Genomic DNA, 21,482 nt, shown 5'->3' on the forward strand with positions numbered 1-21,482 from the left:
GGCATTGCTCAGATGATCAATGGTGTTACACGTATATCATCTTTCCAAATTCACGATCCTTTCATCCATTTTCTTATGTCCATCCTTCCACTTCAATAAAGGGGAAAATAGATAGTTGTTTTCACCTCAATGATTTTCCATGTCTGAAAGAAGCTTAATTTCTTTCTTTTAATCCTTTCTCCCTTCCTTTCTCCTTTCCTCTTTCCTTACTTTCTTCTTTCCAAGTATGAGAGAATTGCAGACGTACATAGCTTTGAGTTTCAGGTAAAATATATTTCGTAACTAAATTCTCAGTGCTTTGTTACACTGTAGTACCCTTGTTAAAGTACTTCCTTAGTCAAAGCAGGAGTGTATAGGATATTTTGTGCCTATAACTGATTATTTTATGTCTAATTAAAACATGAAATTTGGTTATGTACTGTTCATTTCAATTTTGTATGTGTATTTTAAATTCCCATGTGTGTGTACATTTGCAACAGACCATCTAGGAAACAGGCTAAAAATGTTACTTATAAAGGAGGTGAAATGTACAAAAATGTGTAAATATGCTATTAATGATATTTAAATAAGCTTTTAAAGATTTGTCTCTGATTATTAACTTTATGTAACAAACATCTCAAATTCAGTCATTTTGGTCAAAGTTGGTAACAATTGCCCAGACCAATCCCTTTCCCCAAAATATCTTAATTATTTTTCTGATACAGCTAACTTTAGTCTAATTGAAAGTAAGTTTTAACTTACTCACTAAATATGATTATGCACCATCATATGTTCTTATTCATGTTTCCATATATACAGATAGATAGATGTATGTAAAATTCAGACTCAGAATTGGTGTTGTAGAAGTGTAACGTAATTGATCTCCAGTAGGAGAAGAAAGAGAGAAGTCAGGAAATGGAAGTTTAATCTCAACTCTGTCTATAAAACATAAACATTAGGAAAGACATTTGAATTCCTAAACTGCAACACTATTATCTGAAATGTTAATTCCAACATATCTATTTTTAGAAGGGTGGTGTTGTAGTCCTGTCTGTAGGACATACGCGTTGAATTCCTCTTTTAATCCTCATGACTCTGTGCCACCCTCTCTCTCAGGATTCATCATAAGCAACAAGCTACAAGCCCTTTACTGGGTCAGCATCCTTAGGGGTGAGATCTGGGACTCAGAAAACTATGGAATCGTTTTTCTCATATAAAGCCAGTTGGCTCAACTCACATATGTATTGTAATAATACCCTAATCAACTAAATTTGTCTGCCCCAATTTCATAGTTTATAGTCAGAGCAGAAAGGATACAACTTAATATCCTAAATATCATAATTTTAGTCCGGGAACAATACCAACTTGTCACTCTCAAAACCCAGCTGAAGGTGAAACTGGAGAAACCCCAGATTCACGCAGCAGCAGAAGGAGCACAAGAAATGAATTCCATGGAGAAGAGGACAGGCTGAAGTGACACTCAGAGTGTTGCACTTGACACGGCTTTATCCTATTTTCTATTCTGGAGAAGCTGTGCACCCTACTTGCCAGATAGAAGATGAACTGCAGTTACTTGACTTACGTGGTAAATCTGATTACCAAAAAGTAAGATCAGGAGAGGATTTCCTACATTCCAATAATTAGGCTAGACTTAAGACAGTCAAAAGCAGTGATTGGTTAATTTCCTAAAAATATAATATTAATAATTAACTAGTAATCCTACATACTATATGTAATATTCCATAAAAGACTCATCAGTTTGCCAATTTAAACGAAAGTTTTAGAATCAATTAAATGTGGTATCACACCCCATCTCCATACTTTCATGTTCCTACTTAGCAGAGGAACAATACAGTTTGCTTCGACTTCATAAATGTCAATTTCAGACCTTCTTTTGTCTGTAAGGCAACTTCAGCTCTCGAGATGCTAACACTTACTTTAGAAGAGAAAAAATGTAGAGTTGGAAGTCAATGCACTTCCCTTTTCATGGGTTGCGTTATCAAATATCAAAGAATGAACAGAGGATATATTGTTCCAACAACTAGATCCCAGTAAAGGTGGTGTATTCATTCAGATTTCAGCAGTCACACCTGTGTCCATGGTCTCGAAACCCTGGGAATGCTTGTTAAGGAATCTATTGCTTTCAGGTCTGCATCAGCAGCTACCTTGGGTCAGCAAGAACCATACAGAAAAGGGTCTTGGATTGTGTCTACACTGTCAAGCTTTTATCAGATTTACACGTTGGTGATGGTGAATTTCCTATGTTAGGGGTAAGGAGCATATTTCTGAGTACAGACTCCAATACAAGCCCAGTCAGCCATCCAAAGGAGGCTGCATGAGGCTGTGGGGAAGGCAGGACAAATTCATCATCACGGACTGCAAAGCACACAGGATTGTGAGACAAGATAAGAAATGGGAAGTCTTATCACAGGTTGTTTATTAGAAACATATCTAAAATTTACATATACTCACAGAACAGCCTCTAGTAGAAGAATCGGGCGGGGGGGGGAGGAGATATGCCAGTCAAACATTATATAAAAGATGTCAGAGAAAATTAACGTTAAGGAAAAAAGCATTATGTGATATTCTCCAAGTAGACAAAATATAAAAACAAAATAATGAAATGTTTTAGGTGTCACTTTGAGCTCAGATTCTTTCCATTTTTATACTGTTTTGCAGAGGCAAATGGCTTCTTTGGTGCTTTCTAAGTGTAATTAACTCCTAGTAAGTCTACAGTGTTTCTTGTCAGAAACAGTGATATTTTATACGAACTCCTTTACGTTAATCTAGATGATCAAGTTTCACTGGTCTTATGACGTTTCTCAATTTACAACATATGAATTATCAATATTACTTAAAATCTTAGATCAGTTTCCTCCTGCCATGTAATATGCCAAGGTGGCATGGACCTAAGGAATAAACACTTGTTCTAATTGCCTAAATGTTTGCAGGATTAGGCAATCAAATATGCCATCAAATATTTAGGTAGCCTATCCTGTAACAAATATAAACATTTGTTTTATAGTATCATGTTAAGTATTTTTTAAAAAGGAAGAAAATAAACTTGGACACTGGATCAGAAGCACCATTTTAGTCTAAGATAGCTGTTGCATTCTGTATTACTTCATGGACCCAGGAAATTGAGAATATTCTGACATGGCCCCGAACAAAGGCTCCAGAGTTCTTTTTTATTCTGTCACACAACAAGGCAACAACCTCTAGTGATAACAGTTTTGAGGCCAAGGCTGTGTGAGTGGGCTCCAAAGGACTAGCCGATCCTGAGAAATCCAGTTCAACAAACGCATCATTTCCAAATCCACTCCTGGGAGACACAGAATGATGAGGATGTTTGGTATCAGAGAAATCTCACAAGGGTGGGGCAACAGCAAAACGATGAAACACGCCTTTTTTAAAAGAAGAGTACCTAAAATATTAGCCATAACTTTTATCACTCTTAAATTATATTTGCCAACATGAGGATATTTTCGCTCAGAGATGCTACTATAACTCAGGTTTCTTTCATTCTGAGTAACGTTCCTCCTCACTGCTGTTTATCTGTGACCAAGAGGAGAGGAAGGGACGCAGTTCTCTCTTACTGTCCGGAGACCAACCTGGCTTAACTTGAGAGAGATTTCCCAGATCTAGAAATGCTGAGTAAACTAGAAAAGCATGAGGCCTGGGAGTAATGGCAGTTATATTTCCTTCTTTCATCAAAAACAACTTTAAAACATCCATTTGGATTTTACTGTAGAACTGTGTTAGTTATAGCTCTATAGTGAAATATGCTGCTAACGCCAACTGTTTCAGAGATTCATATAGATCGATTATAGATTTATAATAAAATAAAAATTCTATTGAAGTTCTTCTATATTTACAAATGCTACATTTATATACATGTAACTCAGCCTCAACATTAACAGTAACATCGGAGGGTTTCAAAGAGGCACATTTCCTCTATCCATGCACCTGCTTACATTCCCAACCCCAAGGTGAGTTTTCATAAGCAATGTTTAAATTTGTGAAGAAAAAAATAAGTATTTCCAGGACCCATCCTCTCTCCCCCCCTCCCTCGTTTCCAGCTTTGGAAGAGGTGATAACACAAAGACACTAATTCACACACCAAGGCAGGAAGACCCTCTGTGATCCACGTTCACACCCACCCAGTGAGGGCTGTGCAAGGGCAGAGGGGTTTTGAGCAAAGTAATGCGTTTGCATATATAAGCATTGCATGAAAGCGATCCCCTGCAGACAGACAGAAAGACAGACACACAGAGGATATAAGAAATATGCTTTTTAAAAGTTAAGGCATTTTAACTATTGTATGTAACCACAAGAATGAATCACCAATGAATACTATTTTTTATTTTGTGAGGAAGATTGGCTCTGAGCTAACATCTGTTGCCAATCTTCCCTTTTTTTTTTCCTCCCCAAAGCCCCAGGACACAGTCGTCTATCCTAGTTGTAGGTCATTCTAGTTCCTCTATGTGGGACACCACCACAGCATGGTGTGATGAGTGGTGTGTAGGTCTGCACCCAGGATCTGAACCTGCGAACCCCGGGCTGCTGAAGACAAATGAGCGAACTTAACCACTCAGCTATGGGCTGGCCTCAACCCACGAATACTTTTATGCTGCATCTGTTGATCATGAGTAATCAATAAAAGCTTCTATATGGCCAACATCAACCAAAACAAAACAAAAAAACAAAGAAAAGGAAAAGAAAATAATATAGGCCAGTGGTTATGAAACAAGAAGGAATTCAAGATATACAAATATCTGGAATGTTAATATACAAAGATAAAAATTATAGAAGGATATCTGAACCTATCTGCATTACTGTATTATTGGACACCTCTTAAAATGACTTAGCCCTGACTTCATGGACCCCTAAGAGTTTGGCCTTTTCCCAAGAAAGTACTTGAGCCAAATCTTCTACAGCAGGGAAGAAGAGAAAGACACTTCCAAGTGGGTACCTATACTCCAGCCTGCCTGGAAGACTTTTCCTCTATGACTGACTATGTTCTTAATTTCTCAATCAAACATTAAAAAAATCAATTTTCATCTTTTGTTATTGTTGAGTGATTTAAAAGTTGCAGCACGCAAAGGCTAACATATCTGAAATGCTTATAAATAATCATCTTTTAGATAAAAGATTGCAGCAAACCAATAGACTTCCAAGGACCTGTTTTGGTTTCAGTGCATTGAAAGGCATTATGGGGGCCAAGCAGGTCTTCCGACACCAGTGCTTAAAGTTTTCCTTGACTACAGACCTTCAGCCTGACAAGGCCCAGCACCTCTTCCTCGTCAGTTTACTCCACAGCATGGTGACAACACGCTTTTAAGGGTAATTTCCGCAGCAGCCCCGTAAGTTGTGAATCACTGAGATTACACAAAATTGATACTTGGCTTCTTTTCAAGTTTCACATTCATCACATAATCGGGATATGAAGCATCCCTTACAGAGAAGGCAGCATCCAAAGGAATGAGCAGAACGTGTTTAAATAATACACACTCCCAAATTTTACAGCTGTCCTTTTATATTCAAATGATATTAAGCACAGTGTCATGTCAAATTGAAAACACTTTAAATCTAAAAATATATTGTTGAAACAGATGACATAGCGAGAAACAAGAACAAAATCTTTTTTATAAAATAAAGTCTATAATTTCAGATACAAAATGCTACATATAACCACACTTAGATATCTTCTAAATTATAATCTGGGGATTTATATTTTTTAAAGTTATCTCTGGTAAGTTTCAAATTTAGTATTTTTACAGAGTTTAAATATCTATATTGAATCTTCATGTTTCTTTTAAAAACTAGAACTGAGCATCAATATAATCTTGAAACGAGATTCCTCACTTGAAAGAACTGTGTCTTCAGATAACCTTTCTCCTTAAATCATTAGAACAAATAAATTCCTTAAAATTATACTTGCTCTCTTTTGAGTGGGCTCCACGTACAGAAGTTCATGATTTAGGCTTCATTCTAATTTCTTTCTGGTTTTTGGATTCCTCTATGCTCTTTTGAGATCGCCTTTACATTTTATCATATCTTCTCCCCAAACAAGCTGTTCATTGTATGCTGCTCTCCAGTATTTTACTGAAATAGTAAAGGAAGAAATTATGCTTCTTGCTTCAATTTCCCTTAAGCTTCAGTGATAATTTCAATCATGACAATTGCCAGGTTTGTATTTTTTATTCTGGATTCCTAATTATATAGGATGATTGAGGGTAATTTAAAAGTGTTTCAGAATCACCTACTGCCAAGATTCTGGAAAACGGCTTTTGCAAAACAGAATGTCAATGCTCTGAGGGCTCTCTTATGTCTGCACTAGCATGTTCTGTGCACTTTCATGGAACGAGGGGAAATAGCTAGGCTCCTCATAACGGATGTCGTAATGCCACTATTCTGCTGCCGCTCTGTCAGTCAACAAATATTGAGAGTCTATTCTGTTTCCATTTTTAGTTGTACACATTCGTATATTGTTAATTCCTAAAGACAACTAGCATAAACTCGGGAACACCAGCTTGATGAATATTTAAGTGTTATGGCCATATTTATGTAGATTTTATAAAAGTATTCCAGATCATGAATGTCTGCATCTGAATGATGACAGGAAATAACGTTTCCTAAGAATTGCCTAAAATGAGCAATATTTTAATAGATGCTTTAGTTCTTAAATATGTCTTTACTTTAAACTGACCTGCTGTAGGGAGCTACTAAATAAGATCAACTTTTGGTCTGTTTCCCAAAACAGCAGTTTTATCCTGTTATGCTAAAAACTTTGAAAACTCTTGCTCTTATCCTTATCTGCAATGAAATAGTTGGATATCTTGATTTCTTTCTAGCTAAATTAGTAATAACCAGTTGCAATAACCAGCATGTGCACATGTGTGCGCACACACACCCGCAAAGATAACAATAAAATAAAAAGGCCTAATATGGAATATGTTAATAAACTTCTTTACAGAGAGATGGCCGAGGAGAGCCACGACTCCTGTTTCCATTTTCATAAGACAGAGCACAAGTAGTATTTGACAAGGCTACCAAGTTATATTTTTTCCATTTGTACCATTTCTTGCTCAGAGTAGGCTTGTTTTCTTCATTTGCATATGCACCCACAGACTCTAAAGGTAGGCAAGTAAGAACTGCGAGACCAGTGAATTGCTTTTGGCTACTTCTGCTATGCTAATCAGGTGCAAGAAATCTGGGTTTCATATTAGGAGCCCTTCTGAATGGTTCGATTCCTTCACAGCTCCCATTAGCTGTCAGCTTCGCCATGGATATTGTCCATGTGCACTTTGAGGTAGTCATTCCTTGTAAACTTCTTATGGCAAAACTGGCATTCTGCCAGTGGACGATTGGGATTATGAGTCATCTTGTGTCGGATCAGCATTTTCTTCAAGCTAAAAGCCAAGTCACAAACCTAGAAAAGACCCAAAGATACCAATCATATTATACTGAAAAACCTGAGATACTAAGTTATCATTTATACAATATACATGATGGAAATTTCTATTATAAAGTACGTACTGACAGGAATCAGAACAAAAAGTGCTCTTGAAATAAATGGAATTTAGCACTCAAGTTAAAGGGTGAAGAAAATTAACTATAGTTCCCAAGAGTTATTTGCATTTAGTGTGTGTCCCTCTGCACCCCAGCTGCTGTATTTAAACAGCTCTAGAGAAACAACTCTCTGGAAACAATACCTTTTCTCACCATAACGGGGTGTATTGACAAAGTCATATTAAACCTCTTAAACAAAAAAAATGCCTCATGGTCTAGATAGCATCTCTTTATATGGCATAAACAGCACAAGACATTTCTCACCAGTGATCCCTTCGATTTAGTCCCATTTTTGAAGTAAAAGGTTAACACTGCTTTAAGCATTCTAAGTTTATTACCCACTATTCCAATTTTTTCTTTCTTATTATATATACTCCATTTAACTAAGGAATGTAAAAGTTTACTTCATATAAGCTCCGCTAAATTGCCACCTGGCTCAACACATATTAAACAGCCTGATAATTAAAAATATTAAATTAACACAGAAGATGTAAGGTATAATTATTCAGGAAATGAAATGGAATTTCTTTTACCACAAATTTTCCTTCAAGGTTTTGGAGTTATTTGCAAAAATTCCATTTATACAAAACTCTATTTAATAAAATAAGGCATACTTAATGTGAAAATACCATGAAAAATGTAAAGAGTATAATGAAAGAGGAAATGGCTTGTAAAAATACTGGAAAGAAAACTGAAGTTCTGAATGAGGTGAGGCTTGTGAAAATGCTAAAGCAAATAAAAACTTGCTCTCTCTCCTTATGGGGGCAGGAGGATTTACACCCAAGAAACTCAGAAAGACACAGGCCTCAATACAGTAAGGGGAGGGAGTAATCCAATAATAACGTATTTCGATATATACATAAGTAGCAGCACAGTGTGATGGAAAGAAAATAAGCTTTAGAGTCTGCCACGGACTGGATGCTTGTGTCCTCCCCAGATTCATAGATTGCAGTCCTAATCCTCAATGTGACAGTATTTGGAGGTGGAGCCTTTGGGAGATAATTAGGTTTAGATGAGGTCACGAAAGTAGAGGCCCCATGCGGGATAAAGCCCTTATAAAAATAGGAAGAGACGCAGATGTCTCGCTCGCTCTCTCTGCATGCATAACACCAAGGAAGGCCTGTGAGAACATCACCAGGAGGGCCCTCACCAAGAACCCGACTGACTGGCACCCTGACCCAGATCTAGGAGGGCAGGGACCTCTGCATGTTTTACCCACTCATATATCCTAAGGGGTAAGACAGCGCCTACAGAGTAAGCACTCACTAAGTATTTCTTGAATTAACCAACTTGGGTTTGAATTCTATCACCTACTAAGGAAGTTTAAATGGACAAACTATGCCTTTTAACTTCAATTGCTTCACCTGTAAAATGACCATAATGATAGTTATCTCACAAGATTAATACAAAGATGAAATGAGGTAATCTATGTAAACAGATATTATACTGCAGACACTCAATAAATGTTAGTGCCTAGTTTTTCTCTTTCATCTTCTCTGGCAAGACGAATCATCAGCAGATTTGAAAGAAGAAACTAATGTTAATAAAAGGAAGCCAACAGCCACCACAGGTGGGATTCGAGTGAAAACACAGCTATTCTACAGAGTCCCAGTTCCCTGTAATGTACAGGTGATTGTGGAAGCAAGCAGGATAGTTTTCCAGAACAAACGCAACGCATCCAATCAATCTGGGGAAAGGACATTTTTGTTTTGAAATAACTTTGTAAACATGAGCTCTCTAATCATAATTAATTAAAAACAGACTATCTACCTTTAAAGCCAGTGAAAAACAAGGCCAAGTCCACGTAGCAAAAATCAGGGGATAAAAAAATAAAGACCAGGAAATGTGAAAAGCACAAAATACAACGACAGACCACATAACATACAAGTTATGATAACTGACACGAAAGTATAAAGCACCCTTTCTAAAATACAAGATTCTGAAATTAGGGTAAAAAGGAAAATGCACACACACGCTATTCTCAAGAAATACACTTGAAACAAAATAATGCATACACCCAAACATAATTTAAAAAGGGGTCAGAATGTGCATAAAAGTGTACAAAATGATGCTGATAAGAGGATAACTGGGAGAGTAGATAGTATTATATTAGCATTTTCACAAGCCTTAAAAGAACCAGGAGTGCCATCTGTATGATGAATATCTCCTAGTCAAAGCTGTATATACAAGATGTTCAATGCAGAATTATTTATTAAAGTGAAGTATTATAAATCACTTACTTGCCCAGTTAAAGTTAATGGGTATATTCAATTTGATATACACAGATGAAGAAATACTTTTCAGCTGTTAAAAAAGATCATACTTCAAAAAATTTTTAAAGGCAAGAGAAAATGTAAAGGGAAGAAAACAGTTATAAGATTAATAATGCATGATTTAATCTACAATATTGAAATAAAGTTTGGAACTCTATCTGTATAAATAAGTCTATGAGGAAATGTCAATAGATTAACATTAATATTAGTTGACATTAGTTGGAAAATTTGGGACTGTTTTATTTCTGTCTTCATTCCCTTCTGTACTTCCTAATTTTTCTGGAGTAAAAAAGAATGCTTTTATAATTAGACAGCAAATATTATTTTGGAATGAAAAAATATGGTTGGTTGAATGAAGGTTCCATGTCCTCATCTTGCATCCACGCCTCCTGCCCACTCCTATCACACTTCTGTCTTGAGAGTTCTGCCTCTCCAAACCGCTCTGACAGGTCACTGACAACCTCCAACACGCTAAAGCCAATGGGACCTCCTGAATCTTCTCTTAACATGATTTCTCAGCTCCACTGACATATCTGACCACCTTTGGCTTCAGTAATCACCTCCTCTCTTTGTTTTCCTTCCACTTTCCTGGCATTTTGCCCCTCATTTTCCTGTACAGACTCCCTCTCCACCCTAAACTTGAAGTTCGGATGTCAGTACCTGTTCTTTAGGCCCCTTCCCCATTCACTAGGTATGTTCTCCTCCAGTGATCTTAACCACATTCATGCCTTTTGCACCATTTATATGGAGATCTCCTCCACATGTCTCTCTCTTTCATAATCCTCTCTTCTCATCTCCACAGTGGACTACCTAACTGACCACTCAGATAGCTCACTGGTACTCCAAATTTAATATGTCTAAAATTGAACTAAGAATCTTTGTCTCCCAAATCTAATTCTCAAAAAAAGTTCCGCCATCCACTTGGCACCTGCTGCAAATCTGGCAGTCAGCTTGGACCCAATGTGTCCCTCATCCCCACTTCACCTAATCAATTACCACTTCTTCCTTCTATACATTTCTCAAAGACGTGTGTCTCCATCTCCACTGTCATGTACGACCTGAGTGAAAACACTATCTGCCTAGACCAATGCTTCTCTATCGATACGAAAATGTTCAGCAAGCACTTATTACTTGTATTTTTTTATTTTGAGGAAGATCAGCCCTGAGCTGACATCTGTGCCCATCTTCCTCTTTTTTATATGTGGGACACCTGCCACAGAGTGGCTTGATAAGTGGTGGACAGGGCCACACCCTGGATCCGAACTGGTGAACCCCAGGCTGCTGAAGTGGAGCACGTGAACCTAACTGCTGCGCCACTGGGCTGGCCCCTATTATTTGTATTTTTAAATAAAATATACCAAATGTGTTAATGTATTTATATATTATATTAAAGACAGATAAACAAAATTTTAAGAGAATATGAAGAAGATGGAATAATATTTTTGTGTTAATAATACTGACTTCATATTTTCACTAGGCAATATTTTTTTTCATTTTTTTAAGTTTTTTTTTACCTGGGCTAACAACTGTTGCCAATCTTTTTTTTTTCTGCTTTATCTCCCCAAACCCCCCTGTACATAGTTGTATATCTTAGTTGCAGGTCCTTCCAGTTGTGGGATGTGGGACGCCGCCTCAACGTGGCCTGACGAGCGGTGCCATGTCTGTGCCCAGAATCCAAACCCTGGGCCGCCGCAGCAGAGCGCGCAAACTTAACCACTCAGCCACGGAGCCGGCCCCGCAATATTTTAAGATAGATATTTAGAGTCAGTCACCTTTAACAAAAATATTGGCAAATATATATTTCAAGTGTATTCTTGATAACGACCGTTTTCTGGCATACTACTTTCCAGATACTACGGTGTCATTTTTTATCTCAAATTATCACTGACTGGTAGTATTAACTCTGCCATTTTCTTTTTGTTACCTTGTGTCTGTGTTATTAATATTATTTTCAATCTGTGGTTTCTGTACAGGCCTCTTTTAAGCCACTTGTACAGGATTACTTTATTTAAGAACAGATAACAGAATCATGTCTCCACTTAACTGAGAACACATAAAATGCAGTCCTAACGGTGTGCTGAAAACAGACCAGTGACTTGGGATTGTCAGCCAATGTCAGCACCATGGAAGTGCCACGCTTCCCTCAGGTCACATTTAGTTCTATCCATCACAAGAGACCAGCTGACAACAGCCAAGTGAGGGCAGCAAAGTCAAGCCCTCTATTCAATGATAATAAAGTTTAACTTGGTTCTTATTTTTTAAACACACAATAAGCAGGAATCAAAGCTGTAATCTTTCCGTCCCACATCCCAATGATGTGTTGTACTCCTCTTGGGATGTGCAGCTCCTCACTCTGGAAACCAAAGCTAGCTTCCGAGGTTCTCAGATGGGGGTGGTACAATTTCCCCTCCCTGCAGGAAATGTTTGGAAGTCTGGGGGTGCTACTTGCATTTTGTATGGGGGCATGCATGCAAATACCCTGTCATGTGTGGGACAATCTCACATAATGCCAAAAGGGTCCAGTTGATAAATATTATCTAAATCTCCCTGTATTCATCCTCACTCCCTCTGTCCATGTTCCACACAGTGGTTTGAAGGATTTTTTAAAAATAGAAATGTCATATTGTTACCTAAGATTCTTCCATGGATCCTTACTCTTTTTAGGGTAACTCACTGAGTTCTGGACAAACTCATCAGCTTTCCTGCAGACTCCTGCATACCACGGTCTTCTTGCCTCAGCACTTCCCCACTTCGCTTCATCTAGCTTCCGCCTGCTCTTTCCTCAGGGAAGCTCACCTGATCTGTCTGCCAGGAGAAAGCTTCTGTTAAATGCTCACATAGCAGCCTTTACTTTGCCTTCATAACACTTACCTCCAGTGTAATTAATTATGTGTGACGTTTTCTAATGTATGTCTCCTCACAAGTCTTAGGAAGATGAGGGCAAGAGTGGTCATTCCATAAACACTTGTTGAATTAGAGAAAGAATGAAAGGTAGACGGATGATTGCTAGGTGGATAAAATCCCCATGAGTAATGTAAGTACCCCAAAGGCTGTGGAATAACTCAGGGGAAATCAAAGATGTCTACAGAGATTATTTTTAAAGAACTCTAAGTTGTTTTTATAAGTATAAATTAAAGTTTGTGATCATAAATAAATAGAATTAAAATTCATCCCCCATTTTCTATTTCCCTGGCCCCTTCTCTAAACCCCACATAAAAATGAACAACAGATATCAAATTCTTCAACGGCTTCCCATTGAAACTAGATTCAAAATAAACTCCTTAATGTGGCTGAAAGGCCACCAATTTGCTTTCCAACTTTACCCTGTGCCCCTTTCTCTCTCTCTCTGCTCCAGCCTCACCTGTCTTCTTACTTGCCCTAAATCCCCTGGTTCTTTCCCACCTACAGGCCTTGATTTATGCTGTTCCCTGAGCATGGACTGCTCTTTTCCCCTTGGCTAACTCCTCATCCTTCAGGTTACTTACAGTCTCTCTCTCAGAGAATTCTTCTCTACTACTCTTTCACTCTACTCACTTTTTTCCTTTCCCAGTCTTTATCATAAAATGCAACTAGATATTTATTCCTGTTCATTTGTTTAAGGTCTATACTCCACAAGAACATGAGCTCTGTGAGGGGAGGGGACATGGCATCTTGCTCCCTGTTTTATTTCCGGGTCTGGCAGAGGAACTAGGTTCAAGGGCTAACATCAGCTTTCACTATGTGCCAAGAACCACTCCTGGCAATTTCTAAGCATTAGTGTATTTAATCCTCATAACCACCGTTTTAAGTAGATATTAGTACTATTATCCCTATTTTATAGAAAGAAACTGACACATACACTTCTATGTCTCAACCAGTTTGCCCAAGGTCACTGAACCAGGAACTGGTTTCCAGGATTTAAATCCAGGAAGCCTGGGTTCAGAGTCTATACCACCCTCTCAAGGACCAACTGTCACTAAAGGCTCTAAATTCAAACAGAGATATGTGAGCTGACCATACTCTTTCCACTTGCCTGGCTGATACCATATATAACAAATAAAAAGCTTTTTGAAAAAATAAAGGAGGTTCTCAGACAGTTCAGCTCACCAGTGTGCTGTGAGGGATACAAAGTGTAAATCCACTGATGTGGTCACCACGGGAAAACTGCAGCAGCAGATGCAGGAGAAATGGAAGGGAAGCTGAGCAAGATGCTGAAGTCACTGACAATGGCTCTGAATTAAGGAGACCTAGAAGCTCCACACAGGAGATGGCATGGGAACAATCCAACACATTGTCGAATGGGGGCCAGCAGAGAGGATTCAATGTCAGCAGAGAGTAGCTGATGTCACAGCTGTGAAGCTGACGACCTAGACATTAAAAGCTACATTTTCATGAACTTAAATGCAGTCACTAAGAGACGTCAAATTGATGCTCTGAATAAATCAGGCAAATGCGAGGACATTTGTAGTCACTTTAAAAATAGGAGAGAGCAAGAAAAAGTTCAAATAGTGCCACAAGGATGCTTCCTTTTCTTTCCTTCTACCCGTGAGTCTCATCCAACCCTTTGACCTACTTCAACTTAGTATTAATTCACATGATAAAGAATGGGAAGATATTTAATTCTTACTGTAGGCTGGAGGTAAAACTGATTTTGTTTTAAAATAAATGAAGCAACATTTTTACCATAAAGTATCTTGAGACAAGAATTAGAATTCTACACAAATATTTTCAGCTAACAAATATTTATCACATACAATGTGCCTATCACTTAAGTGAAGAACAAATAGTTTTAGAGAGAAATATTTGCAATGCTATGAATTTAGTGCTTAGAGAAGCACAGAGGGGAGCACAATCAACTCTGCCTGGATGCTTGGGTCTATCCGTCCTAAGGTCGGGAAGGACATTCCAGGGAGAGAGAAAAAGGCGGGCAAAAGGCAGAGGTGTGAAGAGCCACGCTGACGTGGGGAAGCACAAACAGTTCATTAAGGCTGAAGAACAGATGCCATTAGATAAATATCCTGAAAAAGAAACTAGAGTTGAAGGCTGGAGTCAAATCCTGGAGATCATGATGACCAAAATGAGAAACTGGAAGTAGATTCTGCAAGTGGTGGGAATTCGTCAAAGGATTCTGAACAGAGACTGAAACAAAAATATCATTTAGTCAGCAAGCTAGAGAGTATGAAACTGGAGTCAGGGAGGCCAATAGTAGTGTTCCACTCCAAGCCAGAAAGGATCCGGATGTACACAAAGACAGTGGGCGTTAACTCATTTATTCGTTCCTTTAAAAATATTCATTGAATGCTTCTTATATGCCAGGCAGTTTTCTAGGCCTGGGGATAGAGCAATGAATAATAAAGGAAAAATTCTTGCGTCATAGAGCTTATAATAGATGAAAAATGATTATGCAAACAAATACATAATATTTCAGGTGGATATAAGCACCATGATGAAGAACAGGGAGTGAGGGTTAAGAAAGTAATGGAAATAAGAGGGAAAGTAATTTGAGCAGAGAACGGAAAGAAGCGCAGGAGCAGGCCATAAAGACATCTGACAAGGGTGTTCCAGGCCAGGGAAACAGCACATACAGAGACCTATTCACAGGAGTACATTTAGTGTGCCCGAAGAACAGCAAGGAAGCCATGTGGCCAGAGCGAGCTGGAGGGTGGCGGTGAAGTCAGGGAGGTTGGGGCGGGGAGGTGGGGTGTAGATCATGTGGGGACTTTCAGACCATGGTAAAACTTCGATTTTTCACTCTAAAGGAGATTAGCAGTCATTGAAGGGTTTGAGTAAATGAGTATAATACATACTATGTATATATCTGACTCAGGTTCTAGACAGATCACTCTGGGTGACAAGTTTAGGACAGACTGTTGGGAGCAAAACCGAAGGAGAGAAATCAATTAAGAAGCTATTCCACTATTCTAGGAGACTAAGATGGTAGCTGTCAAGATGTGAGAAGTGTTCAGACTCTCAATTTATTTTCAATGTAGAGCCAATCAGATCTGCTACTGGATTAGATGTGAGGAGTGAGGGAAAGAGAAGAGTGAAAGTGACAATGGGAGTTAAGAGAAGGCAATAGGCTTGAGAAATATACAGAAGCGAGAAGTGTTGGGAATTGCTGGACTGAGAGGAAGTTGCATGGGTTTGAACCCTAGAATCCCGACTTGGCCAGTTCTAAGTGGTGGATGATAGGCAAGTCACTCAACCTCAGTGAGCCTCAGTTGCTTCACGTAGGTGGAAATATCACCTATATATTTCCGGGCTGTAGTGAACATCAGAGAGAATATACACAAACTGTGGATCACTGTGTCTTTCCCACAATAGAAGCTCAACCAGATGATGCTATTGGTCATGGCTTAGGGAAAAAGAGGTGCTTGGCATGGGGCTCAGATCTTCGGTTTGGGTGATTTGAAGACGGTGGAGTCCTCAGAGAGATGAGTAGTTGAAGGGAACATTTTGAGCGATAGAGAAGGCTGGGGAGCATGATTTCAGTTTGGAATATAGGAGAAGTGCCTTATACGCAGCTCAAAATAGCTGCCTAGAGTTCAGAAAAGAGATCTATGCACAAGAAAAAAAGATTTGGAAGTTGTCGCCACATAGATAGAAGCTAAAGATACTTAGAGGTCAATAGGTATGGCATCCTAGGGGAGCTGCACAGCATGGGACGACAGCGCCTAAGGGGTTAGAGTACTGTTGATGAGTGAAGCGGCACTTGAGAAAAACTGTAAAGAAGTGAGATAGATAGATAGCAGTTTTTTCTTTACAAATTTACTGAAATACCACTCAAGTGCCACTCAAATGTCGTGTGTGTGTGTGTGCGTGTGCATACAGACATATATATATCTCAGACAATGGGAACAAGAGATGAAGAGGACTTTCTAGGCAGAGGAAATAGAGCATGCAAGCCACAGGGAACACGGTACTTAGATGTGAAATAGCATCACTGTTTCAGGAAACTCTAAATGTTAGTACAAACGAAATGCAGAGTACTGACAGACAAGAGATTATTAAGTCATAAAATAATGAGAATTGACAAAGACTAGAATAACTTTTCAGTCAAGTAGGAAGGTGGATTTTATCCTATAGGTTGTGAGAAGTTACCATAGAGAAGCACATGATTGAGTTTACATTGAAAAAGTGGCAGAGGTACATTACCACTGACCCCACAGAAATAAAAAGAATTATAAGAGAATACTATGAACTATATGCCAACAAATTAGATAATCTGGATGAAAAGGACAAATTTCTAGAAACACAAATTATCAAAACTGTATTTATGAAGAAAAAGAAAAACCTGAGTGATCTATAACTAGAGATTGAATCAAATAAAAAACCTCCCAACAAAGAAAAGTTCAGAATCAAACGGGTTCACTGATGAATTCTACCAAACATGTAAAAAAGAATTAATACTAATCCTTTCTAACTCTCCCAAAACATAGAAGAGGCGGGAACACTACCTAACTCATTCTGTGAGGCCTGCATTACCCTAATACCAAAGCCAGATAAAGACATTACAAGGAAAGAAAACTGTAGACCAATATCTTTCATGAATATAAATGCAAAAAAATCTTCAAATAAGCAAAAAAGAAAACAAAACAAAACATCCCTAACAAGCCAAATTAAAAGGATTATAAGCCATGACTAAGTGGGATTTATCCCAGGACTGGAAATGGTAGTTCAACATAAGAAAATTAAAGAATGTAATACACCATGTTCATAGAAAAAAAGGACAAAAAAACACAAAACATGATCATCTCAATTGACACAGAAAAGCATGTGACAAAATCCAACACCTTGGCTTGATAAAAATACTCATAAAACTAGGATAAAAGGGAACTTTCTCAACATAACAAAGGGCATTCATGAAAAACCCATAGCTAACATCATATTCAATGGTGAAAGACTGAAAAATAACGCAAAAGTATGGAGCCCTACTTCACACCATATACAGAAAATGAACTCAAAATCGATCAAAGACCTAAACGTAAGAGTTAAAACTATAAAACACTTAGATAAAAACATATGGGTAAATCTTCATAACATTAAATTTGGCAATGGATTCTTAGCTATGACCTCAAAAGCATGAGGAGAAAAAGAAAAAAATACATTGAAACGTTTTGTGCATCAAAGAGTATTATCAAGAAAGTGAAGAGAGCCCACTGAGTGAGAGAAAATATTTGCATATCATACATCTGAGAAAGGTCTAGTATCCAGAATACATAAGAAACTCTTACCCTCAACAACAAAAAGACAAACAACACAATTTTAAAATGGACAAAGGACTTGAATAGACATTTCTCCAAAGAAGATACACAAATGGCCAACAAATAAGTACGTGGAAAGATGCTCAGTTTCATTAATCCTTTAGGAAATGTAAATCAAAACCACAGTGAGATACCACATCACATCCACCTAGATGACTATAATTTTAAAAAATGGAAAATAACAAGTCAACAAGGACGTGCTGCATTGCTGATGGGAATACAGAATGGTGCAGCTACTGTGAAAAACAGTATGGCAGTTCCTCAAAAAGTCAAACACAGAATCATCATATGACACAGCAATTCCACTCCAAGGTATATATCCAAAAGAATTGAAAACAGGAACTCAGATACTTGTATACACATTTTTGTTACAGCACTATTCACAATAGTAGAAACAACTCTAATGTTCATCAGTGGATGAAAGGATAAACAATCGTGGTATATACATACCACAGAATATCATTCAGCCATAAAAAAGAATGATGTACTGACACATGTACAATGTAGATGAACCTTGAAAACATTATGCTAAGTGAAAGCCAGTCACAAAAGGTCACATATTGTATGAATCATTTATATGAGATATCCAGAATAACTAAATCTATAGAAATGAAAGCAGATTAGTGGTTGCCAGGGTCCGGGAAGAATAGAGAATAATTGTTTAACAGGTAATGGGTGTGAAATTTTATTTTGGGATGATAAAAATATTCTGGAAGCAGACAGAGGTGATGGTTGCAGAACATTGTCAAGGAACTTAACGCCGCTGTTTACTTTAAAATGGTTAACCTTTTGTGAATTTCAACTCAATTAAAAAAAAACCCACCTTGCCAGACTAGAGAACATATACATTGGAGATTGGATGTAAGGGTCCAGGCTATGCACTTCTAGTGAGAATGGAAACTGAGAGGAAGTCATGGATTTGAGAACTATTCAGAAGGAGACCGACTGGAAGAGGAGTAAGAAAGGATGACTTCTCTCTGGTATGAGTAGGTTAAGAAGGAAAAGATTTTGGAGCAAAGACAGCCAGTTCTCTACTGAGCAGGCTGCATTTCAGGGAAGTTTGAGAGGCATTAAACTTGGATCTCTATCTGCAGACCAGCCTGGGCTGCAGATAAGGATCAGAGAGTTTTGAACATATGATAGAAGTAAATGGGATAGAGGCAGAGAGAAAAAATCAGGCTTGGAACATTATAGTTTTAAAAAAGTAACATCATGGTCCAGTTTATCTAGGAAGAAGTCAACAAAAACATTTAGCATAAATTAAAGTCAGGTCAAAGGTGACAGCAGGCAGATGTCCATACACAGTTAATATTGTATTTTTATCTCCCATCAGTCATTTGTGTAGTTGTACAATTAAATAATCTAAATAGGTTTTGCCTTTATGAAAATACTCCAATAAAAGCACCAATAAATTAAACCAATTGAAATGATTAAGCTGGAGCTGGACCTCTAGTTCAGGATAGAGCTCTAGAAGTGTACATTTCTTTCTCTACAAGAAGTTCTTTCCTTAAATAAGTTCACTGTTGATAAAAGTGTTTGATGAGTAGGCCCACTGGGAGAACATTGTTGCCTTAACTCTAAAACACAGTTTCATGGAAGGACAAGGAAGACATCTTGTGTTTGTGAGTTTCCTTTCATATGGACTGCTTACCTCAGGTCTTGTCCATTGGGATACACCATTGGGAATCAGTACTCAAGTTTCTCACATTTAAAGAGAATTCTGTACTGTGCAACTTCACACGATACAACTTTGATGTTTCTTCTTACATTGAGCTATATTAATATTCTTTTTGCTATTTTTGTGTTAGAAGTAAGCTTCCAAGTGTTTTCCTTAACACCTGTGTCAATTTTCTGTCAATTGTCAATCTTACACAGGAGAATGGTGACACTGTTCATTGAGAAACGAAGTTTTTTCCCTAAATTAATCAATGCTCAGATTAATTTTACTGACAATGGTAGGATTTTTTCCTTTCATAAATAAGGTAAACAACTATGTTGATAATTTCCTTTCAATTCAAATGTCATAAGTAGAAAATCTACACAATTAGCAATAGTGTTATTTAAACAAAGGATTTTATGCATGTTTTAGAAATTCATTATTTGGCTTTAACAAAATAAATCACATCTATGAACAGTTAAATCTCTGCTTTAACTGTCATTAACCTGTCAAAAGACTTGGGCAGACACATGAAAGCTGCCTTGAATCATCATGCATTTATACTTGGAAGAACAACTCAATTGCATTAAAACAGGATGTAAGTATATCTTAAAGAAAATCAGAATTTATTTGCTGCCAATAAACCAGAATGAATAAAATTACAACAATGTGTTACATGGATTATGCAATCAAAAGGTATAAACAGCACAAGACTAACAGACACAGACCAGTGCTGCAAAACACACATTCATACATACACACACACATGCACAGGTGCACACACGCACACGTGCGCACAGACACACACCACTCCTGTTATTGGAGGACACTAGGAAGAGAAAAGAGAAGCCAAACTCACATCACATTGGAAAGGCTTTTCTCCGGTGTGCGTCCTCTTGTGCTCATCCAGGCCTCGCTTCTGGCTGAAGGCCTTGCTGCACTCTGAGCACTTGTATGGCTTCTCCTGCAGTCAGAGAAAAGAGACATGATGAATTCGAGTGAATGGGTATGTGGGGTATTTTATCTAGTTCTGCAGGATGCTGCAGCAAATTCACAGGGGTGCTGTGAGTTATTTTAAATTTTCAGGGGAAAACAGTGACACTCCCAATCTCTGTAGGACAGTCTGAAAACTACCAGCTCAAGGTAGTCCACACTTCCAACATTAGATTATGGTACATTTCTTCCCATGAGGTCCTATCTTGGCAAAGCTGGATTCTGAATGATTGCCTGCTCTAGCTACTTAATGAACTGAACGCTCAGGTTGCTTTTGGTCCTAGGGAGCCATAAAAATTTAGTGAGATATTAATGGCATTATGGACCAAGGAAGTTTGGGACCCCTAATCTAGATGGTGCAAATTATTAACTGTCTCAGAAGGATTCCCAGGAACGAAAACTTCAGAACCAAATTTTCAACAGATTTTGGGTGGTAAGTTTAAAAAGCTAGAGCTGAAGTGTGATTTAAGTATTTTCATTTCTATTGTCCACTTCTCTTTTCCTAAGTAGGATGTTCTTTTATAAAATCTAAATTACTTTTTAAAATGAGGCAATTTTTTTTATCGTTGGTTACAGACACTTAAGAAAACGAAACATCTACCATAAGAAAAGAAAAAAATGTCCAAATTCCTTAGCCATCTTTGATACCAAGAACTTATGGCACCATCTTTTTAGCTTGGAATGAATTGTAAAATAAGTCAATTAACATTGTTCCCTTAAAACAGCTGGCCAGTTACGAAATAGTGTATCAATAAAAAGATTTGT

General features: G+C 37.8%; 1 protein-coding gene across 2 annotated transcripts in view; it reads right to left on the reverse strand.

The window, feature by feature from the left end:
* Positions 1-5,534: 5,534 nt before the first annotated feature.
* The window catches only part of PRDM5 (PR/SET domain 5), a 185,679-nt gene continuing 169,731 nt past the window's right edge, over positions 5,535-21,482 (reverse strand). For both annotated transcript variants that reach the window (XM_046655654.1, XM_046655653.1), the window contains 2 exons: positions 20,584-20,688; positions 5,535-7,411 (listed from right to left, as the gene is read on the reverse strand). In XM_046655654.1, coding sequence (XP_046511610.1) covers positions 7,247-7,411; positions 20,584-20,688 — 270 coding nt within the window. In that variant the 3' untranslated portion in view covers positions 5,535-7,246. The remainder of the gene's footprint in view (positions 7,412-20,583; positions 20,689-21,482) is intronic.

Source organism: Equus quagga, chromosome 3 (assembly GCF_021613505.1).
Source record: "Equus quagga isolate Etosha38 chromosome 3, UCLA_HA_Equagga_1.0, whole genome shotgun sequence".
NCBI classification, from domain to species: domain Eukaryota; kingdom Metazoa; phylum Chordata; class Mammalia; order Perissodactyla; family Equidae; genus Equus; species Equus quagga.